The sequence below is a fragment of the Artibeus jamaicensis genome, unplaced genomic scaffold (genome assembly GCF_021234435.1).
Source record: "Artibeus jamaicensis isolate MK-2021 breed Jamaican fruit bat unplaced genomic scaffold, CSHL_Jam_final contig_444, whole genome shotgun sequence".
NCBI lineage: Eukaryota > Metazoa > Chordata > Mammalia > Chiroptera > Phyllostomidae > Artibeus > Artibeus jamaicensis.
Window position 1 is genome coordinate 283,036 of NW_026521831.1, and position 22,817 is coordinate 305,852.

General features: G+C 57.1%; 1 protein-coding gene across 2 annotated transcripts in view; it reads left to right on the forward strand.

Moving 5' to 3' along the window:
- Positions 1-6,865: 6,865 nt before the first annotated feature.
- Positions 6,866-22,817, forward strand: part of BRF1 (BRF1 RNA polymerase III transcription initiation factor subunit) — a 42,603-nt gene continuing 26,651 nt past the window's right edge. The window contains exons 1-3 of one of the 2 annotated variants that reach the window (XM_053665998.1): positions 6,866-7,439; positions 14,717-14,797; positions 21,327-21,500. In XM_053665998.1, coding sequence (XP_053521973.1) covers positions 7,256-7,439; positions 14,717-14,797; positions 21,327-21,500 — 439 coding nt within the window. In that variant the 5' untranslated portion in view covers positions 6,866-7,255. The remainder of the gene's footprint in view (positions 7,440-14,716; positions 14,798-21,326; positions 21,501-22,817) is intronic. The other variant, XM_037132007.2, reaches the window with a different exon arrangement.

Consider the following 22,817-nt stretch of genomic DNA (forward strand, 5'->3'; position numbering starts at 1 on the left):
GCGCTCTGCCCTCCCTGCTCCTTGGCCCCGAACCCCTCCCAGAAGTGTCACTGCGTCCAGTTGCACAGCTTCAGCCCCCACTGGAGAGCTGGACCCTGCTCCTCCAGGACGCTGGCATGTGGACAGGGGCCCCCAGAGCTGGGTGTGCACAGGCAGTGGCCACTGCCGGGCCACCAAGCTGTCCTGACTTTGGACTGGCCAGTGGCTCAGCCATGTCTCTGGGTGTGCCTGTGAGGCAGGTCCCAGGTGGGTCAGCACATGAACCAGTGGGCTCAGGAACGCAGACTGCCCTCCCCAGGGTGCTGGCCTCACCCGATCCGTCGAGGGCCTGAACAGAACAGGAGGTGGAGGATTCCCCCCCCCCGTTTTCCTGTCTCCGTGTTGAGCTAGGGCATCTCATCTCATCTTCTTCCTCCCTCAGCTTCCTGGGCCTCGGAGCTTCGGGCTCGGACGGAATCCCAGCACCAGCCCCGCTGGTCTCCAGCGGGAAGGCGGCCGATCGTGGGACCTCTCAGCTCCCGGTCACACGAGGAGTTTCCCACGACAAAGGTGCTGCCGTGTGTGCACCCTGTCGCTGCTCCCCTGCAGAGCCCTGGTCGCTGCCAGGACTGCAAGGCTGATGCTCAGCGGAAAGCCTACAGGTGCCTGTGCCTGAGACACCGCCCTGTGTCCTTTCATTTGTGACACGGTGACCCCGGTGCCCCCGACCGGCTGGTCCTGAGGTCAGCCATGGGATGGCAGCACAGCCTGATGGAGCTGGCACCCAGAGGCACCACTTGAAGTCAGCAGGGTCACTGTCACTATCACTGGTGACAGTGACGGTGATCGTCCTAACTGGCATTTCAATGCTTCACAAGATGGCCACGGCCAAGCTCATGCAGATCCCCGCCAGAGCGTGAGGAGGGGCCCACCGCACAGCATGGCCTGGGTGCCTGGCCCTGCCTCAGCCCCCTTGTAGAAAGCCACGCTGCAGCCTCCCTTGTGCAAAATACCTACGAGAACCCCAGGTGGGTGACACAGTTGAAAAGGAAAGGCGCCAAAAGAGGAAGAGGGTCCTCTGGCCCTGGGAGACCGTCTGAATAAAGGAAGCCACTGGGACAGCCTGGCTGTCTGTGCACTTGGACGTGCCCCATGACTCTGCAGCCCAAACCTACACCTGCAAGGTGACAGGCAGACGGGAGAAAGCTTCTGAGATGTGGTGGAGGCCAAGGGCTGATGCCCTGGGTCTGTGACGGGCCCTGCAGGCAGACAGGACAAGGGTGGAGCAGGGAAGGGCCATTCAAAGGCCCATAGAAGGTGGTGGGTAGACAGGAAGGCAGGGGATAGATTCCCACAGGTACGGCTCCCCCCCACCCCCTGCTTTGATGAGGACTGAACACCAGGGTCCCTGTGTTGTTGGTGCTTAGTGGGAAGTGGGTGCCAGTGCCCCAAGGGGCACCATCAGGCCCCCACAGTGGCAAGCCCTGCACTCAGGCGGTCCCCGGGCCACCCACAGATGGTGCCAGCCGGTGCCTGTGGGTGGCCTCGCCAGCTCAGCCTCTGAGGTTGGGAGCCTGGAATCAGCTCTGGCAGCGGGGCCAGGCGTGGGCCAGCAGCCCCCCACGGAGAACTCCCCAGCTGTGAGAAATGATCGGTTAGAAAATGGCTACAAATAAAATGCACAGTATGATCTCATTTTGTCAACAGGACAGGTGTGTGAGTGCATGTACATGTGCACACATACATGTAAAGTATGCATTTACACGTAAGTGGTTATACATGGAAAAGCCCTACTTTTAAGTACAGGAAAAAGAACAAAAGATTAAAATGAACCCAAAGTATTAAGAAATTAACTCTATGGTGTGATCCAGTTGACTTAGATTTTCCTTTTTGCTTGTCTTTATATCATATTTTCTGTGCAATGAACGTATATGAATTGTGTAATAAAATGAAGAAAAATAGCCCTGGCTGGTGTGACTCAGTTGGCTGGAGCACTGTTCCGTAAAACAAATGGTGGGGGGTTCGACTCCTGGTCAAGGCACAAACTGAGCTTGCCAGTTCAGTCCTAGGTCGGGGCACATACAAGAGGCAACCATCAGCCTTGGCTGGCGTAGCTCAGTGGATTGAGCACGGGCCTGCGAACCACACGATCGTGGTTTGATTCCCAGTCAGGGCACATGCCTGGGTTGCAGGCCAGTTCCCAGCAGGGGACTCATGAGAGGCAACCATACACTGATATTTCTCTCCTTGTCTCCTTCCTCTCTAAAGATAAATAAATTAAATTAAATTTTTAAAAAAGAGGCAACCATCAATGTTTCTCTCTCTCTCTTTCTCTCCCTTACTCTTTCTCTAAAGGCACGCACACAAAAGTTCTCAGGTGAAGATTTTAAAAAGGGAGGGGGAGGCAAATAACACTGGCTCCTCTGGCCAGGTCGGTGGCCTGGTGGTGGCGCTGTCTGGCTGGGCTGGCCACGTCCTGGAAAAACCAGGAGAACAAGGAGCCACCTCCCACCTGCACCCCCACAACACACCGAGGCAGTCTTTGTAAGGGTGCCCCGCACCCAGGGTGACACCCTCCTGTCAGAGAGAGCTGCAAACCCACTTGACGGCACCAACACCCAGTGCGGAGTGCGAGGCTCACGGGGGCGGGCGCGGGGCACTGTGTCCGGTGCCAGGAACTGTAGGTCAAAACGAGCCGCACAGTTCACTGGGTCCTGCACAAGGACCAGCAGCTTGCAGCCTCTCCGTCTCCTGGTAAACTCCTTACTGAAATCACATGGCACACCCGAAAAATATCTTTTGCCCATCTGACCAAAAATGGGCACAATTTTGATTCATTCATACCACACAGCTATTGTTGTGTTGGCTGTTGTCATTTTTTTGTATTTGACAATCTAAGGGAAAAAAGGTCCCTTAGGCTCTAAATCATCAGGCACTGTACGTTTTAAAAATTCTTACTGCACACCAGTTGGAACTCCCTGACATAGACTGATCCAGACGGACGGCAGACTGACTGTAGACCTCCGGCTGGGAGAACCCCTGCATCTCACGGCTGGTGCGCACCCTGCTCATTCTCGGTGCAGGTGAGGCTCAGGTGGGGCCCCTCGAGGGATGGGACCTGGAGCAGCCCCTGCCAGGCCACAGATCCTGCAGGTGCAACTAGAAACGTCAACAGGGACATGGGAACAGGTGTGTGACATTTCGAGTAGCAAAACATAGGGAAAGGAACAGCCAACGACAGAAGACAGGCAGGTCAGCCAGGGCACGCCCAGCCTGGGCAATGCCAACCATGGTCGCTGGTGCTGTGCTGCAGCCACTCCACGCTCGCCTGGCCCCGGTGAGCCCTGGGAACAAGGGGCACCTCTGTGTTTAATTTATGTCACTCTGTGTTTCTTCCAATGGAAACAGCGTCCTAGTAAGCCAGTGCCCGAGTTAGATGTTGGGAAAGAAAGGGAAACAGTGAGCCTCTAACACAGGGGTCAGCAGGAGATGCTCACGGACAAGTCGCAGTGCTGGGCGCCAGTGACTGCAGTGCTGTGAGCGGATGTTCAGCCTCAGCGTATTCAGATTAGTGTCAAAGTGGTTTCTGCTTATCCTTAATTAAAAAAAAAATTTTCCAATGTCTTACAACTAACTAGCAACAATGATTTAGGTTGTCGAGCTGATGGATAAAGTGGGGCCCGACGGAGGTGCCTGGGTGCCAGGCTTCGCACTCCCCCAAGAGCAGGGGTGGAGGGACAGCACACTTTGGGGCAAACACAGCAGTTTTCTGAGATTCATGTCTGTGGCGTGGGATGTGGACAGGGGCTGTGGTCACAAGCAGAAAGGCCACGCGGTCCAGCACACCGCCCTGGGCTGGCACTTGGGTTCGGAGGAGGAGGGGAGGGCTCAGAGTCAGCTCAGGTTCGGAGACCGCAGCCCCCCAGGAGACCCAGAAGGGAAAGCAAAACAGACTCGCAAATAAAAATGGGGGTGTGGTGGGGACTCCAAACTGCGGGCGGTGGCAGCGGGGGGGAGGGGCTTGATTTTGTTAAACAACCAAGTCCCACAGGAAAGCCCCAGATGCTGCGACTGAGCGTGTTTGCCCTGACCGTGGCGCTCCCACCTTGCAAAACTAGAAGAAAAAAAAATCAAGCCCCAGTTGGGCAGAAGGAAAACTGCGATAAAGTCAGAGTAGAAATCAATGAAATAGAAAACAGAAAAAACAATCAAGAAAATCAACAAACCAAATATGGTTTTTCGAGAAGGTCAGGAAAACCAGTAAACCTCTAGGCTGATCAGAAGAAAGAAAAGAAGGAAGTCAAAAATGACCAACGTCCGGGACAGGAGTGGGAGAGGGACAGGAGGGACGTTTTGCTCCTGTCTTCGGGTGGTGATGGTTTCGTGGGCATAATACTCATCACGCTTATCAAATAACCTTTGGTTCCGAGAAGAATTCAAAAGGGAAACTCACAAATTATATATTTTATTTTATTTATTATTTTGAAAAGATTTTATTTATTTTAGAGAGGGGAAAGGAGGCAGAAAGAAGGAGAGAAACATCAGTGCGTGGTTGTTTCTCACCACCCCCTACTAGGCACCTGGCCCACAACCCAGGCATGTATGTGCCCTGACTGAGAATTGAACTGGTGACCCACAGGCTGGCGCTCAGTCCACTGAACCACACCAGCCAGGGAGGGCCACAGGTGAATTTAATTAGCTTAAGTATCGGGTTGGCCAAAAAGTCTGTTATGTTTTTTCCTTAGAATGGCTCTAGTAGTGCTTAGTTGTGTTTAACAGTCATCAAAACAATTGTTAGATTGTATTGTGGCAGCTGTCATCAGCGTGCATTAAAAAAACTTATCAAAAGTGTTGAATTCTTGTACAGCTATTTTGATATTGAAGATGTTAGAAGATATGCAACATTTTTGGCGTGTTATGCTTTATTACTTCAGGAAAGGTAAAAACAACCCTGGCTGGTGTAGCTCAGTGGATTGAGCGCTGGCCTGGGAACCAGAGGGTCACTGGTTCAATTCCCAGTCAGGGCACATGCCTGGGTTGTCTGCTGGGTCCCAGTAGGGGGCACGTGAGAGGCAACCACACATTGATGTTTCTTGTCTCTCTCTCCTTCCCTACTCCTCTCTTTAAAAATAAATTAATAAAATCTTTTAAAAAAGATAAAAACAAAAATGAAATGCAAAAAAAGATTTGTGCAGTGTATGGAGAAGGTGCTGTAACTGATCAAATGTGACAAAAGCGGTTTGCAAAGTTTCTTGGTACTGTTGACATTTTGGCCAAGTAATTCCTTGCTGTGGGGCTGTCTATGCATTGGAAGGTGTTGAGCAGCACCCCTGGCCTCTGCCCACTAGAAGCCAATAGCAGGAGAGAGCCGACATGCTCAAAACACCCAAATAGATAAAGTTATTGTTGAAAATGACAAAGGCATCTTATTTTATGGAAAAAAACTAAACAGACTTTTTGGCCAACCCAATAAAAGAAAATCATCTAGGAACATCCTAGCCAACCTGCTAAAAATAGAAGTTTTAAAGGCATCCAGTGGAAAAAAAGGTACTTTATCTTCAAAGTGCAACAAAAAGATGCAAAACACGTTTTGGATAGAAATGATGGAAGCAATAAGGTAGTAGAGTCAGGTCCATAAAGTGCTCAAGACAGCGACTGCCAGCCTCCAGTCCCACACTGGGCGCTTGCAGTGCCGCCCCGCCCCCTCCGGTCTCCTCGCTGCTCCCACCAGCGACCCCACCTCCGAAGGCAGCTGCGGAGCTTGACCACCGCACACTCGGGATGCTGGTCAAGCCAACCACACCCTCTCGCACCGGCACCTCCTGGCCTGTGGATTCCTGTTGCTCGCCCAGCCAGGGCGGGGAGGGCGGGCTCCCTCCTCCGAGCACCCCTCTCCCGTGTGGCTCCCTGGCGCTCCCCTCAGGCCCAGCGCGGGCGACAACCAACTTCTCTCTCCCCGGGGACCCGCAGGAGAAAAGCCTCTGGGCTACCCGGAGCTCCCCGCAAGGAGGCCGATGTCCAGCCTCTCATCGGGCCTGCGTCGCTGCGCGGGTGCTGGCCGGCCCCACGCTCTTCCCGAGCTTTCTGCTTTCTTTTAAAATGTTTTTGGCGACAGCAGATCATCTCTTCCACGTGACTTCAAGATCGGCGCAACAAGTTATCTGAAAACCTCACTGTCCTTCGGTGGAGATTAAATCGACTTCGCAACTGCATCGCGGAGAGTTTATTTATAACTTTGCCGTTTTCTGATTTAGTTTGAGCTCCTATCTAAAATGTAGTCTTGCACTTTTCTTTTTAGGATTATTCCCAAGTACGTCATGGGTGTTGGGCGTCTGAGAACCGCACGCGTGCGTGGGCGGGAGGGCGGGACACAAAATGTGATTATCACGGTAACTCGGTTAGAGCTCATCCACACCTCAAGGCTGCAGGTTGGATCATGGTCAGAACGCACACAAGAACCAACCTATGAGCCCTGGCCGGTGTAGCTCAGTGGATTGAGCGCAGGCCTGCGAACCAGAGGATCGCGGTTCGGTTCCCAGGTAAGAATACATGCCTAGGTTGTGAGCCAGGTTCCCAGTAGGGGACGCAGTAGGAGAAGCACCAGAAACAACCACACACGTTTCTCTTCCTCTCTCCTTCCCTTTTCTCTCTCTAATAATATATGAATATGAAAAAAAAACTGAAAAAAAACTGACCTGTCTGCACCCGCATCTGCACACGAGTACGGGCGGCCGGGCGGAAGGCGTGCAGACTGACACAGGAACAGAAGCGGCACCCGCTTCTCAACCCCGCCCGTCCAGGGCGTTCCAGTCCGGCCCCGCCCCCGGGCTCTGTCTACAGCTTCTGGGCCAGTCACAGGCCCGGCTCGCCGCTTCAGGCCCCGCCCCTGAGCCCTACCCACGGAGCTCGGACTCGGTACAGGCCGCACTCCCTTTCCGGGTGCGCCCCGCAAGCCCCGCCCCTCCGTCAGGAGCCCTCGCGCGGCCCACGAGACTTGCTGGTTTGTTGGCTTGTGGTGGCGGGATTCTGTGGCCCTGCAGAGACTCGGAGTTCGAGTCGTCGCGTCTCCGCTTTGGCCCTGCTGCTTGTCTTCCTCCCGAAGAAGCCGACGTTGCTGGGGGTGCGGCGAATCTGCGGCTGCGAATCGGCGAGCATCGGCGGGCGCAGCGGAGGCGGCGAGGCCTCGCGAGAGTCCGGCTGCGGGCGCGGCGGCGGCGGCGGCGGCGCGGCGGGCCGAGCAACAAGAGCGGCGGGCCCGGCCCGTGGTGCCGCCGAAATGACGGGCCGTGTGTGCCGCGGCTGCGGCGGCACGGACATTGAGCTGGACGCGGCGCGCGGCGATGCCGTGTGCACTGGCTGCGGCTCGGTGCTCGAGGACAACATCATCGTTTCTGAGGTGCAGTTCGTGGAGAGTAGCGGCGGCGGCTCGTCGGCCGTGGGCCAGTTCGTGTCGCTGGACGGTGGGTCTGGGACCGGGGCCGGGGCAGCCGCGAGCTCTGCGGGCTCGACCTTGGGTCGTAACCGAATTTCTGACGGCGGTGGGGGAGCAATGTGCAGCGAGGGCCGTGGCCGGGGACCGCGGCAAGTCCTTCCCCGGGACTACCGCGCAGCCACGCTGGCCTCTGGATTACGCGGTGGGACTGGGGAACGCTCGGCCTCGGGGACCCGCGGGGAGGGCCGCCGTGCCATCGCCCTCTTGCGCCCGACCTGGCCCCAGCGGTGCCGCGGAACAGTATTCAGGACGGGGGCTGGAGCGTCCGCCACCTCGAGGGGCGGTGTTTGTGCCCGCCCGGGTCTCCGGGGGTCGCCCGGGAGGTGGCGTTGCCTACGCTGAGTGTGCAGTTCGGCAGCGTCCGTCAGAGCGGGGCCACGGCGCGTCGGTGGACACTTCGGTCAGGTTGGGGATCCCTACTAGGACTTCTGACAACATCGTGGGAGGGTTCCTGTGCGGACAGACGTTTTCTCTTCTCCAGGTGGTTCCCAGGGCTAAGGTCTTGGAGCCGCGGGTCACGGGCAGCTGCAGGTTTAACTTCACGCGGACTGACCACTCGCTTCCCCGCGGCTGCACCTGCTCCAGGCGCCCGCTGTTCCGGCCTCAGTGTTGGGGGCGCGCGTTTGTGAGGCTGCACAGCCGGCTCAGTCCTCTGCCGGAGCGTCTGTCCGGGTCTCGTGCTCACATCCTGTTTGAGTGAGTTTTGTCGCGGTTGAGTGTGGAGCGGTCTCTACGTGTTCTACTGACAACTTCCTTGTTGGCTATGTGATTGGTAGAGCAGAAGTTTCACGTTTTGACTGAGTTTGACATTTGGATACAGTCCAATGGAGCGTTTTAATTTTCTTTCACAGGAGGTACTTTTTGTGCACATCCTGGCCCCACACCACTCTGTTTTTCTTCTAGAACTTTTTATTCTTCTATGTTTTGCATTAAGATCTATGACCATTTAAAAATTTTTATTTATTGATTTGAGAGAAAGAGAGAGAGATATCGATTTGTTGCTCCATTAATGGATGCATTTCCTAATTGATTCCTTTATGTGCCCAGACCAGGGATGGAACCTGCAACCTTGTCACAGGCACATTGGGGTGATGCCTGACCTGCTGAGCTGCCGGGCCAGGGCAAATCCATGACCATTTTGAGTTTACTCAGGGTGAGGTGTGATGTGTGGGCAGAGGCTCATTTGTGCAGGTGGACGTCCAGTTCCAGCACCATTTGCTGTAGGACTCTCCTTTCTGGACTTGCTTTTGCTCCTTCGGCAGTGGTCCCTGGGCTATGTCTGTGGGGCCTGTTACTGGGCCCCCAGTTCTGTAACCATGTCCCCAGTGCCAAACCTTTGTTCTCAAACACTCTCTGGCTTCCTGCACTTTATCCTAAGTTTTGAAATCAGACGTCCTGAGTCCTCCAACTTTGCTCTTCTTAGAATAAGGTTCTGTGTGTTTACAAATACACACAATGGGGCTTGGATTGGAATTGTGTTACTCCTGTTGATAAATCTTGGATGATCTGACATTTTTCCTGTGCTGTGTCTTCCAGTCCATGAACACACTTTCGTCCCTCTGCTGTCTCGTCTGTGTTTATAGCTTTCAGCCTAGATTCCTGTGCATCTTTAGGTAGCCACCTAAGGTCCACACAGAACTATTTAAATGATATTTAGAAAAATTTCAATTCAGCCCTGGCTGGTGTGGCTCAGTGGATTGGGCGCCTGCAAACAGAGAGGCTGCTCATTTGGTTCCTGGTCATGGCTTGTTGCCGGGGTTGTGGGCCAGGTCCTGGTTGTGAGTCCTCGCAGCTGATAGATCTCTCACACACTGATGTTTCTCTCCCTCTCTCTAAAAATAAATATAATTTTTGTTTCGAGTTTTTCATTGCCAGTGTATAGAGATATGGTTGACTCCTGTTGTTGACATGCTACACTTGTCAGCTGTAGGTGTTTTTGTAGATTCGTTGGTATTTTCCATGTAGACAGTCATGTCATCTGCAGACGAGTTGTTTGACTTCTTCCCGTGTTCCCCTCAGGCCCGCAGCTTTTGCTCCCTGTTCGGTCCAGTGTGAGCTGGGGCTTTGGCTCCTGCTCTTTATCTATGAAGTTGAGGACAATCCCTTCTGCTCCTAGTTTGCTGAGGGTTTATTGTGAGCGGGTGTTGAATATTTTCAGATGCTTTTCTGTATCAACTGATAAAATCCTGTGTTTTTCCTCTGTAGTATGTCAGTGTGGCTGGTTTTTGCACATTGGACATGCCTTACATTCCTGGGGTAAACACGCCTGGCTGTGGGGTATCAGTCCATGGATGTGTTGCTGGATTCGATTTGCTGATATTTTATTGAGGATCTTTAAGTTTGTGTTCATGTGGATATTGGTCTGTAGTTTTCTTGTAATGTCTTTGGTTTTGATACCAAGGCCATGAGCCTTGGGGAGTGACTTGTGAGATGCCCCTTCTCTTCTCTTTTCTGGAAGAGATTGTGTGGAATTGGTGTTGTTTTTCCTTGAATGTCTGGTAGGATTCACAGTGTAGCCACCCATGCCAAGGTTTCTTTGTCAGAAGGTTCTTAACTACAGGTTCTGTTTGTTCAGTGGTTGTAGGTGGTAGGTTATGGTTTAGGTGGTCCCTGTCCCCGGGGTGAGTCTGTGGCTTGGAGGTTTGGTCCACTTGGTCTGAGTCACAAGTGTCTGCAGGGAGAGCGGCGGGCCCTGCTCTCCTGCTGTCCTCCCCAGGGCTGCGGGGTCTGCAGTGGTGGCCCTGTTTCTCTCAGGTGCTGCTGGTTTCTAGGTTCTCTCTTCCCCTTGTCTCTTCTGCTAGAAGTTTATCAATTTTATTGCTCTTTACAAAGAACCGGCTTTGGGTTGCACTGATTTTTTTCTCCTCTCTTCCTCCCTCCCCCAGAGTCTTTGCATTCTTCCTGGGTGGCTTCCCCAGGGCAACTTCCCAGGACTGCTGGAGCGGAGTCGCAGGCAGCTTGTGGCTTTGTCACACCTTGCCATACTTCTCCCCTGCCCCCCGCAGTCATCCAGGACTTTGGCCCCTGTTGGAAAGAGAGCAGTGACCAGAGTGAGCAGGAGCACTGTGCTGAGTGTGCTCTGCCTCCTGTGCGAGCGCCTGTCCATACTAGGCAGGCAGGAAGCTGGGCCGCAGGGGAACTTGGAGGGCCCTGGGTGGAGAGATGGGTTCCCACCCACACTCAGCCCATTGGTCTGCAGCCTTGTGAGCACAGGCTCAGAGCCAGGTGCTGTGCGCTGATGTGGTTGAACGGTGGTGTGGGGCTGCCCCTCCAGCTTGGTCCTGCGGGCTCTCTCTCAGGGAAGTGTGGCAGGGGTCTTGGGTTCTCAGCCCAAGGGGACCCAGGGAGCTGGTGCCTGAACAGAGAGGGCAGGGACAGTGCCTGCCTGCGGCAGCTCCTCTGTCCTTCAGGGAGGGCTCCCCCAGCCTGGCCCCTTCTCTTCCCCGTCACTGCATCAGGGACTCCGGCCGCTGACTTGATTCAGCTTCCCTGGCACTGCTGTGTGTGCCCAGCAGCCATCGCAGCGCTTCCTCACCCGCAGGTGAGTGTCCCTGGGAGTGGCCCTTTCCTGGGTCCCAGGGCTGCTGTCCTCCTACACGCTCCTGTGTGTGCTTTGAGAACCAAGCTGGGCCATGAGCTCAGGGGTTTCCTCTAGAGTATGTCGGTTAGAAGGCAGGGCCCAGCGGCCTGCCCTGGGTGCTGCCCCAGCGCTTGTGCTCTGTGGGATTCCGGCCCCCTGGGTTCCCTGGAAGGTGTTCGTGGACCAGCAGAGTGTGCTCCTGTGCTGGGTGCACAGCTGGCACCTTGCCCCACGGTGGCAGTGAGGGTGGTGCTGGGGACACCCAGGCTGAGTACTTCAGCTGGTGAGGGGTGGGTGGCCAAGGGAGAGGTGACGGGCCTAGTGGGGGGGTGCCAAAGCCTGCGCACCCAGCGAGGCCAGAAAGGCTGAGGCCTCGTAGGTCCCGAGGAAGAGTCCCAGGGAGGGGTACGCCCTGTGCCCGTCAGGGACTGCAAGGAGCAGAGCAGAGCTCCCCAGCAGGGTGTGAGGGATGGGCTGTATGAGGGACGGTTACTGCAGCCTGCAGGGCCGGCTGAGCCAAGGGCCCCAGGACAGCAGCCCTTCCCACCTGGGAGCTCCCTCTGGGGTGGGTGATGCACCTGGGGGCAGAGGGAGCGCCACCCAGCAACGTGGCTCCTGCTTACTTGGGGACCCGCCTGTCCGGGGAGCACCAGCCATGGTGTCCACGGTCACAGTGTCTCCGAGGGCGGGAGGTGTCTCCGTTGTGAGCGCTGAAGCACTTCCACATGTGACAGATGCTCCCCATCATTGGATGAGAAAAGTTTCCTGCCCCCACCCCTGTGGGGGGGCCCCAGCAGGGGGTGTCCAGCAGGTGGCATTGCTCTTGCTGGGGGAGGTCCACTTTGTACGTGCTCCACCCATGGGGGCCTCTCCCAGCGCAGCTGGCTGGTGGCAGGGGGCCGATGTCCCCGAGTTTGGAAGGCTGTGTCTGTCTGTCTTGTGGCTCCTCAGAGCCCCCATGAGCTCCTGGCTGAGGGTCTTGCTGTCAGCACACGAGGGTTGACGGCGGTCTGGAGGCCCTCAGGTGGGACAGGACTACGGTTTGGACGAGGGTGCTGGCTGCCGTTTGCTCCCACAGCCACCACGCTCAGGGCTTTTGCCGTCGGAACTCTAACCCTACAGGACGGCCTCTTCAGTAGCTTAGCTCCTCGTGCTTCAGCGGCAAGGGGTCCACGTCCTGGCCACGTATTGGTGCTGGAGACACACCGCGGTCTCGCCAAGTGTCTGGGTGCTTCAGTCCACATGCGAGCACAGGCTGCGGCACCACTGAACTGCTCCCCATCCTTGGGTGCCCTGCTGCCCGCAAAAGAACCTCAGAGCAGGGAGGAAGGAACCCCTCACTATAAGTAAAATTGGTACAAAATCATTGAAGTTTTTGCTCACCCGCGTTGGAGAAGCCGTGAGTGAAGCAGAGTGCAGCGCTGTGTGTGGGTCTTCCTGGGGCCCCTGGCCCGGCCTGGGCTGTGTTTTTCTCTTCTAGTCTCGGGGGTGTGGGTGTCCCCAGCGCTCAGACCTGCACACCTCCAGGATCCCAGTGGAGCAGTGGGTCACTCCCCTGCTGCCCACAAGGGGGCAGTCTTAGCCCGACCGCCCCCAAACCTACTGCTTATTAGTCCCAGGTGTTGTGTTTTTCTGTCGTGGGGTCTCGTTGTAGAAGACTGTCAGATGTTTTGAAGTAGAGGGTACAGTGTGAAGGACATCTGAAGGGCAAGAATACCATGTTTTGGCCAGAGTTAATGCAATGTCCTGGTCCTGGAGTGCTTTCCAGGCCCGATCTGTTGTGACCAGACCCCAGTGGGTGGAGTTTGTCTGACAAAAGATTCAGGTCAATTCAGCAAGCAGGGCCCATGCCATCCAGCCGTTGGACCCCATGGGGTGCCGTCCCACCCTTGGCACAGAGGACTTAGTCTACAAGGGGCCAGATGGGGAGACCCTGGTCTCCTGGGCACGTGCGTTGCACCAAGGCCATGTGTTGGGCGGGAGAGTGTGTGCATGCTTGCGTGCTGTGTGCAGTTACACGTGTGTGCAAGAGTGTGTGCATAAGTAGGTTTTTAAATTTTGTTTATTTTTAATTTTATTTTTTTAATTTTTAAAATTTATTTATCTTTAGAAGGGAAGGGGAGAGGGAGAGAAGTATCAATGTATGGTTGCTTCTCATGCGTGCCCTGCTGGCAACTGGCCCCTTCAGGAACTGGCCTGTAACCCAGGCATGTGCCCTGACTGGAAATTGAACCGTGATCTTTTGGTCACAGGCCCATGCTCAATCCACTGAGCTACACCAGCCAGGGCAAGTTTATTTTTAGAGACAGAAGAAGGGAGGGAGACAGAGAGGGACAGAAACATCCGTGTGTGGTTGCCTCTTATGCACCCCCATGGGGGACCTGGCCCTCAACCCAGGCATGTGCCCTGAGTGGGATTCAAACCGCAGGCCAGGGCTCAATGCACCGAGCTGTCCCAGCCAGGGCTACAGAAGTGGGTTTTTGTGTGTGTGTGCCTATGTGTATATGAGTGTATGTATGTGTGTAAATAGCGACACACTTCTATGCCCCTGTTTACATACATGCACGTGTGTGCATATATGCGACACGTGACCACACAGGCGTGTTCATACGTGTAAAGTGTGGGGGGGCAGGTGTTAGGAGCTGGCTCCCAGAGCAGCCCCAGGAGGGGTGACGGGGCAGAGGGGACAGACACACAGCAATAGGAAACGGGCCCTGGAAGTGCAAGGAGGCAGCAGTGGGGGCGGGTGCTGGGGAGAGGTGTGGATGGGGAAGGAGGGCAGAGGCAGCACGGTTGGCGAGCCCAGGGTGGCATCACCCCTTTGGGCTTTGCGGCTTGTTGCTGGTAGAAACCAGGCCAGAGCAGGTGGGGGAACAAGGAGGTGCACTTAACCTACCACTTGGCTGGGAGGGAGGCCACCTGTGCCCTCGTCCTGGAAGGTGGGGCATCAAGGGGTCAGGCCATCCCACTGTCTTTTTTTCTTTTTTTTTCAGGTTTTATTTATCTTTAGAGGGGAAGGGAAGGAGAGAGGGAGAGAAATACCAATGTGTGGTTGCCTCTCGTGCGTCCCCTGCTGGGAACTGGCCTGCAACCCAGGCATGTGCCCTGACTGGGAATCGAACCGCGATCGTCTGGTTCGCAGGCCCACGCTCATTCCACTGAGCTACACTAGTCAGGGCCCACTGTCCTTTTTCTAACACAGCTATTGTCACTTAGCAGAAGCACACAGCATTTAATCAGAACAGTAGGGTGATTCTTTCTTCTAAAATGAAGTTGGAGATTGCTGGAAATGGGTGGCCCAAAGCTGCCATATGAGAGGGCGGGCACACGGCTGGCCATGCTTCCCCCAGAGACCCTGGGACTCTGGTGGCCTGTCAGCGCAGCAAACTCATCTCCAGGCACTGCCACCTGCCACAGGCTCCATGCCAGCCCCCACCAGGAGACAGCGCTCCTTCTTCATGAGTTGGGCTGGTCCTGTGGCCGCTGTGACTACAGGAAGCAGCTGAGGAGGCTGGGCCTCTGGCCTTGGGAGGCTGCCACCGCTCTGCCAGAGGGTAGAGTGCGACCCTCCCTGGTCACACCCGAGGCCAGTGAGGGCTGTCCGTGCAGAACTGCGTGGAGCCGCTCTGCCACTTTCGGGCTAATTGGTCTGATTTGTGTTCTAGGTGCCGGCAAAACCCCATCCCTGGGCAGCGGTTTCCACGTGAATCTGGGAAAGGAGTCGAGAGCACAGACCCTGCAGAATGGTATCTCCCGCTGCGCGGTGCCAGGCCAGGGAGGGCGGGCGCAGGGCGAGGGTGGGCGCAGGCCCCATTTCCAGGAGGGTTGTTCCCAGCCCCTTTCCCAGGTCAGCAGGACACCACCCGGGCCTCGTGCAAAGATTGTGCAAGGGCAGTGGGTGAGGTCCGGTTCTGTTCTGTCTCGGTGAAGTTGAGGAGAGACGTGCATCTCCGTGTGGCCGTTCTTCACCACAGGGGCAGAGCTGGCTGTCTGGCCCTGGCTTGTTTCCTGGGTGTGTGTAGTCTCCATGTCACATGGGGAGAGTTCTCTGTGTGCTGCAGACCCCATTCTCCTGTCAGTTGCACAGCCCCCAGACGTGTCTGCCCATGCGGGGGGCTGTCCTTTGCTGACACTGCACTGTGAGCCTAAAGGTGTTTGGGTGCTGTCCAGCTCTCCTGTGATTCTGATGGATCCAGGTCACCTGTCCTTTCCTTTTTTTGCTGTGCTTTCCAGGTCACAACTGAGAAGTGTAGACAGCCTTGTCCAGATCACAGACATACGCTTCTGTTTTCTCAGAGTGAGGCCGCGGCCCACTTGGAGCAATGGGCCCAGACTTTCTCTCCGCGCGTGGGTGCCCGGTGCTGTGGCACCAGCTGCTGAGGTTCTGGGTCAGCCCGGTTGGCCCCATCTTGGTGGCTGTGGCTTTGTAGCAAGTGTGACGTCAGGAATCAGGAGGCTCCCAGCTCTGTTCCTTGTCCTTAACCCCATTCTGTGGACTCTTCCGAGTCCCTCAAATTCCCATTTGGGTTCTAGGGTCAGCTTGCCCGTGCCTGCAGAGCAGCAGCGGCAGGGCCTCTGCCTTGGGTGGGACCGCGGCTTGTGCCGGGTCTCTCAGCAGGCCTACTGGGGGTGGCGCATCACCCCCCAACGTGGTGGGGTCTCCTGACTCCAGAGGGTGGGTGTCCCTTCACTGACTTAGGTCTTTCATTTGTTTCAACAGTTTTTGTGGTTTGTGCAGTGTAGGTTTTACATTTCTTTCACTACATTGTTCCTAAGTGCTTTATTCTTTTTGATGCTGTTGCTTTCTTTGTGGGGGGTGCTTTTTTAAAATCCTCACCTGAGGGTATGTTTGTTGACTTTAGAGAGAGAGGCAGGGAGGGGGGAGAGACAGAAACATCAGCGTGAGAGGGAAGCGGTGATTGGCTGCCTCCCGTGCACACCCCGACCAGCGATTGAAGCTGCAGCCATTCAGTCACAGGACAGACGCTGTTGGGACTAACCGAGCTACCTGCTGGGGCTGGAGTCGCTGCCTTCATTTCACCTTCAGTTGTTCGTGGTCGGTGTACAGACACAGGGCAGGTGTTTACATGCTGATCTCGTACTGCAGCCCAGAGGGAAATCGCTTGTTGTCCCAAGATGGCGACACAAGCAGACACGGCTCGCCTTCTGGGACAGCCCGAATCTAGAACAGTCACTACTCGGGAACGTCAGACATCAAGTTGAGTGGGGGTCTGACAGCTACAGAGTTAGAGAGATCACGTCCATCCAGACTGGGAGGAGGGGTGTGGATGCAGAATGGGCTGGCTCCACACCCACATGGCTGAAAATTCGGGAGGGCCGTCTTGGGAGTGAGGAGTCCCAGCCCCACACCAGGTCCCCTGGCCTGGAATTCCAGTGCCAGGAAGATAAGTTCCCATGAATTCTGGCTGTGAAAACCAGCAGATTGAGTCAATGGAGGGGGCTGCTGGGGCCCTAAGCAGCTCCTCTTGGGAAACCCACACACAGACTCACCTGCTCAGACTCACTCCCTCTGAGCTCCAGCACTGGGGCAGCAGCCCGAAGGGCACCGGTCATTTACAGGGAGAGACTGAAGTGTTTGGCATCCTGGCAAGCAGAGGCCGTTGTCCGTTTGCTGAACCCTACCCACCACAGAGCTGGTAGGCTGGTGCCACATCTGAGACTCCGTCAACCTGGCTGACACTGTGCGACCCACCTTGGAAATCCCCAGAGGCTCTGCCCCACCCAACGTACAGGACCAACCAAGAATAGCATTTCCATGAGAATAGCTCGCCTTGGTCCTGCATCCTATCAGACCGGCGACAGCTGGCCTCGGGGAGCCAGCCGCCAGCCTAGAGTCACAGCTTGGCATCACCGGGAACTTCCCAGCCCGGCACAAGCAGCAGCTACCTCAGATTGCTTGCAGCTCCAGCAGGGTGGCCCCGGGCAAAGCAAGTGGGGGCTGACCTTGGCCTGCACCTTCCGGGGAACCCCAGGGCCAGTGCACCTAGTGGACAGCTACAGACCACTAATACACATGACCCATGGACGTGAACAATGGTGGGGGGTTGCCTGAGGGAGTGGGGGACACTGGTGGAGGTGGGCAAATGGGAAAAATCAGGACAATTGTAACGGCATAATCAATAAAACACAACTAAAAAAATAGATAGAGCTTTCCTTCACCTCCCAAACTGGACTGTTTTATTTGATGTCCTTGCCTGTGGGCCCCCACCAGGCGCTCCAGCGCCATGTGCAGTGAAGGAGCTTGTCCCTCATTTCAGGGGAAAGCACCTGGTTTCTCGCCACAAAGCGTGAGGTTAGCTGTGGTCAGCTCAGACAGGGACACTTTTGCCAAGGCCTTTGGGATGTTTCTGTGAGGACATTCAAGGACATTAGGGCACACAAGAGCATCCCCAAGTTTGTACCTGCACGCTGGTCACCTTCTCTGTGGTTCTCAAGGATCTGTCCCCTTCCCTGCTGCCACTGGGGACGGAGTGGCCAGTAATTCGTCCAGGCCAGCGGGGCACCACCTGCAGCAGGACCCCCAGGCAGCAGGCTTGGACTCGTCACTCGGAGCGTGTCCTCTGGGCTCCCCCGGGCCTTCCCTTAGCACCCATGGGTGTGCCAGCGGTTCGCTCCGGTTGGGTTCCTAGGGGGCTAGAGGCTGCCCCCTGCAGGATCCTGCCTTAGGAAGGACCACGCGGTGCTCCCAGTCTGAGCTCTGATCACGCTCTTTCTCTTTTCCTTCTTAGCCGAGCCGCGCCGCGCCGCAGGAGACCCTGGCCAACGAGGGAGGGTTGTGGTGCTCCATTAAAAATGGGGGCCTTTGGGTTTTCTCTGTGCCCTGGCAGGTCTGAGATGCCACAGGTCCTTTCATCTGGGAGATGTTTCTCGGAGACATTTTCTTTTCAAAATAATTTTTGTGTGTTGATTTTAGAGAGGGAGGGAGGGAGGGGAGAGGAAAACAGACGTCACTTTGTGGTTCCACTTAGTGACGCGTTTGTGGTTGATTCCTGTATTGTGCCCTGACCGGAGACTGAACCCGCAACCTTGGCACTTCAGGATGATGCTCTGACCAGCTGAGCTGGCTGGCCAGGGCTTTTCTCGGGGAAATTTGTTTCCTTTTTTTCGGTGTGACCTGTGGGCAGTACAGTCATGTGGTGCGCCAGCTGAGCGTGGACGGTGGGACACATTAAGCCTCACTGACAGGGCGGCGGCACCCTCCTGCAGCCCACAGGGCCCTGCTGTCCCCACTGGTGTGCACTCTGCCTCAGACACCAGGGGAGGCCCCAGAGCTCGTCCCTTGGGAGGGTCAGAGGTGGGTTGGTTGGCTGGCAACCATGTGGGACATCGTTCAGGGGGACGCTTGTCAGTCTTGTGCCGTCACCCTCCTGCCAGCTTCTTGCACCCATTTCTTAACTGGACCAGCCTTTCTCTTGCCACCATGTGGGTGCTCCATGCTCTAGACTTGAGTCCTTGTTGGAGGCTCGTGTTTCAAACCCTCTCCCAGTCGATGGCTCCTCTTTTCACTGTTTAAATGCCCTCTTCGCGGTTAGTTTTAGTGGAGCACCACTGTCAGTTCCTTGCAGTCCAGGGGGTTTCTGAGACTTGCTTAAAAACCCTCATGCACCCCGAGGTCTGGAGATACTCTGCTGCGTCTGCACCTGGAGCTTAACTGCTTTCTTTCTCACTTGGGTGTTTGACCCACTCGGGCCCGTTTTGTGCCAATGCTCCGAGTTGGTCCAGGTCCACACACTCTAGTGGGGGCCCCTCGTGGGGCCAGCGCCGTCCTCGGGAGGCTGCCCTTCTTGGCTGCTTGGGCGTCGGGCACGTGAGCACAGTCCGTCCTGGTGCCCAGTGCTCTGTGGGCTCAGGGTGCAGGGCCTCCGCTCCTGGTCCTTCCCGAGCCACGGTTCCCACCAGAAAACCTGCCCGGGTTCACCATGCGTGCTTAGGCCCTGGGGGCGGGGGTGTGCTTCATTAGCCTTGTCCCTGTTTCAGGGCCAGTCATCGTCCCAGCTGTGATCTGCCTGCCCGGTGCCATGTCCCCATGACCCTGACTTTGCTGCCCTGCAGGTATCTCCACATCGTCAGGGGCGATGTCAGCACTTGGTCACTGGCTGCTTCGCCCCTGCTCTTCTCCCTGTTTCGTTAATCCGGCAAGTTCCGGCTGCTCCTGCGGGCCTTTTTCTCAGTGTGACCTGCTGGGCCGGACACGTGGCATCCATACCTCTGCGTCTGACTGTCCGTCTTGTTATGGCCTCTGGGTCTGAGATCATGGGAGTACTGGCCTGTCCTTTCCTTCTCCTGTTCCTTTCTTGTCACACTGGCCCCTCACAGGCCAGTGTGTGACACCAGTTTCTGCCTCGAGTGGGGGATTTACTAGTGAGGCTGTGTGAGCCCAGTGTTCTCTTGGTGAGATTTTATAGTCACGAGAAGCTCTTTGAGAAGGCTGCTTGTCACGGGACCTTCTCGGTTCCGTCTCTTCGTATTGGTGTCGGTGTGCATCCCACGGCTCAGCGGGGGGTCCCGCTGCCCCCCTGCCCTTCCTTTGCCCAGCCCTTCTTTCTGGGCCGTGGCAGTTGCTTTCTCCATCAACCGTACCCAGGATTGTCAGGTGGAAGTTGTGCTCATCTTTCCGGCGTTTGGCTTTGTGGACATGTGCCATCTGTCCGTCCCCTCCCTCTGGCACCCACCTCTCAGCTTCCATGTGGGCACTTCCAGCTGCTCTTCCCAGCTCCCTTTGGCTGGCATCTGTGTTTAAAGCTGTGCTTCCTCTGTGCTCGGCTTCGCTGGAGCCCACAGCTGTGCAGACAGCTGGTTCTCCCCTCCTTGCAGGGGGCGGGCCCAGAGAGCACCCCCTGACGCAGCAGCGCTTCCTGGACCAGTGTGGCCACACCGCCAGCCACGTTGGGGACGTGTGTAGCTGTTGTTCTGCTCTGCTTCACTCCGGGCATCTCTGGGGTCCTCAGGACCCACTGGGCTGCGGTGGCCTGGCCTGCCTCATCTTCTTCCTCGGTGCTGGTTTCCCCAGGAGCCCTGGGCAGGTGTTCTGAGGAGGCCCCACATCTGAGATTGCTGTGGGTCTCAGAGGGGCCCTGCAGCGGTGGTGCGTTCTGCTGTTAGCCCCACATCGGGTGAGCCGACACCCGTCCCTGCCAGGCTCCTCCCGGAGGCCCCTGCGTGCCGTTCCGGGGCTGAGCTCCTTCAACAGCACTCAGTCCAGTCCCCTCAGAGCAGGAGGGGGATCGAGTCCACCCCGGGGGGGGCTGTCGTCGCACAGAGTGTGCACGCCAGCACAACTGCTGGGGACGCTGGGTGTGACGTGCCAATGGGGAGGTGGCGATTGGCGCTGCTGTCTTTCCATCTGGTTGGTCAGGGTCTTGGTTCTGCCTAGGCCTTCGCTCCACAGAAAGTGACTATGGCCCATGTCCGTCTGTTCAGCCTGGCTGGAGGCCTGGGGGCTGTATGCATGCTTGAAGGAGCAGGGTTGCGGTGGGGACAGGTCCCTCAGGTAGAGTCCAGCTCATCGACCCCACTGCTGGTCAGCAGACAAGCCTGAGGACAGCCCAGAGCTCTCGCCTCCCCAGCCATGATCTGTGTCAGAGCAGGGGACTAGCCGTCGTCGTCATCATCATCGTCCGTGGGCCGAGGGGAGGCCCGCTTCCTAGCTGGCCCGGGCTACGGTGCAGGAGAGCAGTCTGTGGGGTCCACGTGCCCAGCATGTCCATGGCGCCAGGCAGTGGGGCGGGGCTGTGGTGGTGGCAGGCACAGCTCCTCATCCTGGCTCTCCCTGGGTTCCTGCGGGGCCCTGGGGCCTCTCGTGGGCGAGGCAGCACTGGCCTCTCTTGCCTCTGCCTTTTGGCCCAAGTTCACGGGGTGGGCTTGCTCCGAAGGCACGTGTGTGTAGATTGTCCCTCCCCAAAGCTGCTGGTGCTACTGCTGCACTGGCCAGGATTATACCCGGGGGGTTAAGGGTGCTGAGCCATGGGAGAGGGTGGGACCTTGTGGAGCCCCATCCAGACACCCTGAACTCAGGGCCTTGAGAGAGGTACAAGCTCTGTGCTACCCACACCTGCCTGGGCTGAGGGCTGACACCATTTCAATGTGGACGGAGTGCCTGGCTGGTGGTGCATGAATGGCAGTGACCTTGCATCCCAGGTCCCTGCCTCAGGTTTTGATGGAACCCACACAACCAGTGGACGAAGAGTGCAGAGGGGAGGCCGTGCCCGCGTCCTGAGTGCCGGGTGCAGCAATGACCATCGCCTTGTGTCCTAGGGCGGCGCCAGATCCACCACCTTGGGAGCCAGCTGCAGCTGAACCAGCACTGCCTGGACACGGCCTTCAACTTCTTCAAGATGGCCGTGAGCAAGCACCTGACCCGGGGCCGGAAGATGGCTCATGTGATCGCCGCCTGCCTCTACCTCGTGTGCCGCACGGAGGGCACTCCGCGTATCCTTTGACTTGGGGCCTCCGCTTTCATGCCGGGTGCAGCAGTCGCAGTGATCTGTTCGGTCGAACACCTGGTGGGGTCACCTGGCCAGGTGAGGGTAGGGTTCCTGGTTGCTTGTCACCCGCTGAGGAGCTGTGTGGCTGGGTCCCTGTGCCCCTTCGTCCCTAGGGGGACAGTGGGTGCTCTACCGCCGCTCTTCAGTATCTCCCTGTGGCTGGGCGCTCATAGCCAGGCCGGTGCACAGTGCAGGGTGAGTGGCCCCCCCAAGGCCCGCGCGGCCTCATGGCCGCCCCACAGCTCCACCTCCTCTGGAGAGGGCCGCGCCCACTCTCCCTCACTGCGCATGCCTGGGGTTTGGCTCCGCAGGCAGCCCACATGCCCAGAGTCCATCCAGTGCCCCTGGGCTCCCTGCCGGGCTGTCTGCCCTCCTGCTCCCTTGCGCCCTTTTCCCCACCCCTGTCCTGGGTAGGCCCCGCTCCCACCCCATGGCCTCCAGTAGCACCTGTGCTCCTCAGAGGACAGTCTCCCTTCTGCCTGCACCTGCAGGGATCTAAGGATACAGAGGGCTCTTCCAGAATCTGCACAGCCGGGCCAGGGCCTTCTGCCTCCACAGGCCTGCTGAGTGGCCCAACACCCCGAGTCCTGCCCTCCATCTGCAGCGGGCACTTCTTCGCTGGATGCGAGGGTTTGTGGCACCACAGACTTGGTGGCTCGGGCACCTCCTGTCTGGGGCTGCCCAAGCCACCAGTTCCTCCCTCTCTGCTGCCCCTGCCCAGCCCTGCAGTCCTGTCTTCCCTGTCTTCCTCCTGTCTATCATGGACCCAGGCGCAGTTGGGGACAGAGGCCACTTGGGAGGATACTGTGTCTGCAGGGCACAGGGCATCAGCACAGGCAGACCCCCAGATGGAGCACACAGGGCTGCCCGCCAGGCAAGGGTGGCCAGTAACCTGGTCCGGGTTCCTCTCCAAGGTGGTAGAATGGGTCAGTGTCAAGTTGGAGGGCTGGTTGCACAGCTCTGGGTAGACAGGACCACTGAACTGCACACTGTGAACCGGTGAATTGCAGCTGTAACTCTGACCCTGTGGCATGGTTGCAGACCAGACGGCAGGGCGTGGAGAGGCCCGGGCCAGCCTCGGGATGGCTGCTTTGGCGGGGGCAAGTGGGAGTCCCCTGACTCATCCTGGACCTCCCTCTCATTTCCTGCCCCTGGGCCCTTCCTGGCTCCCCTGGTTTTGCTCTGCGGTCCCCGTCCTGGCACTGCCTTATCCCTTCCACATAAACTCCAAACACCCAGAGTCCACACCAGAGTCCAAAGC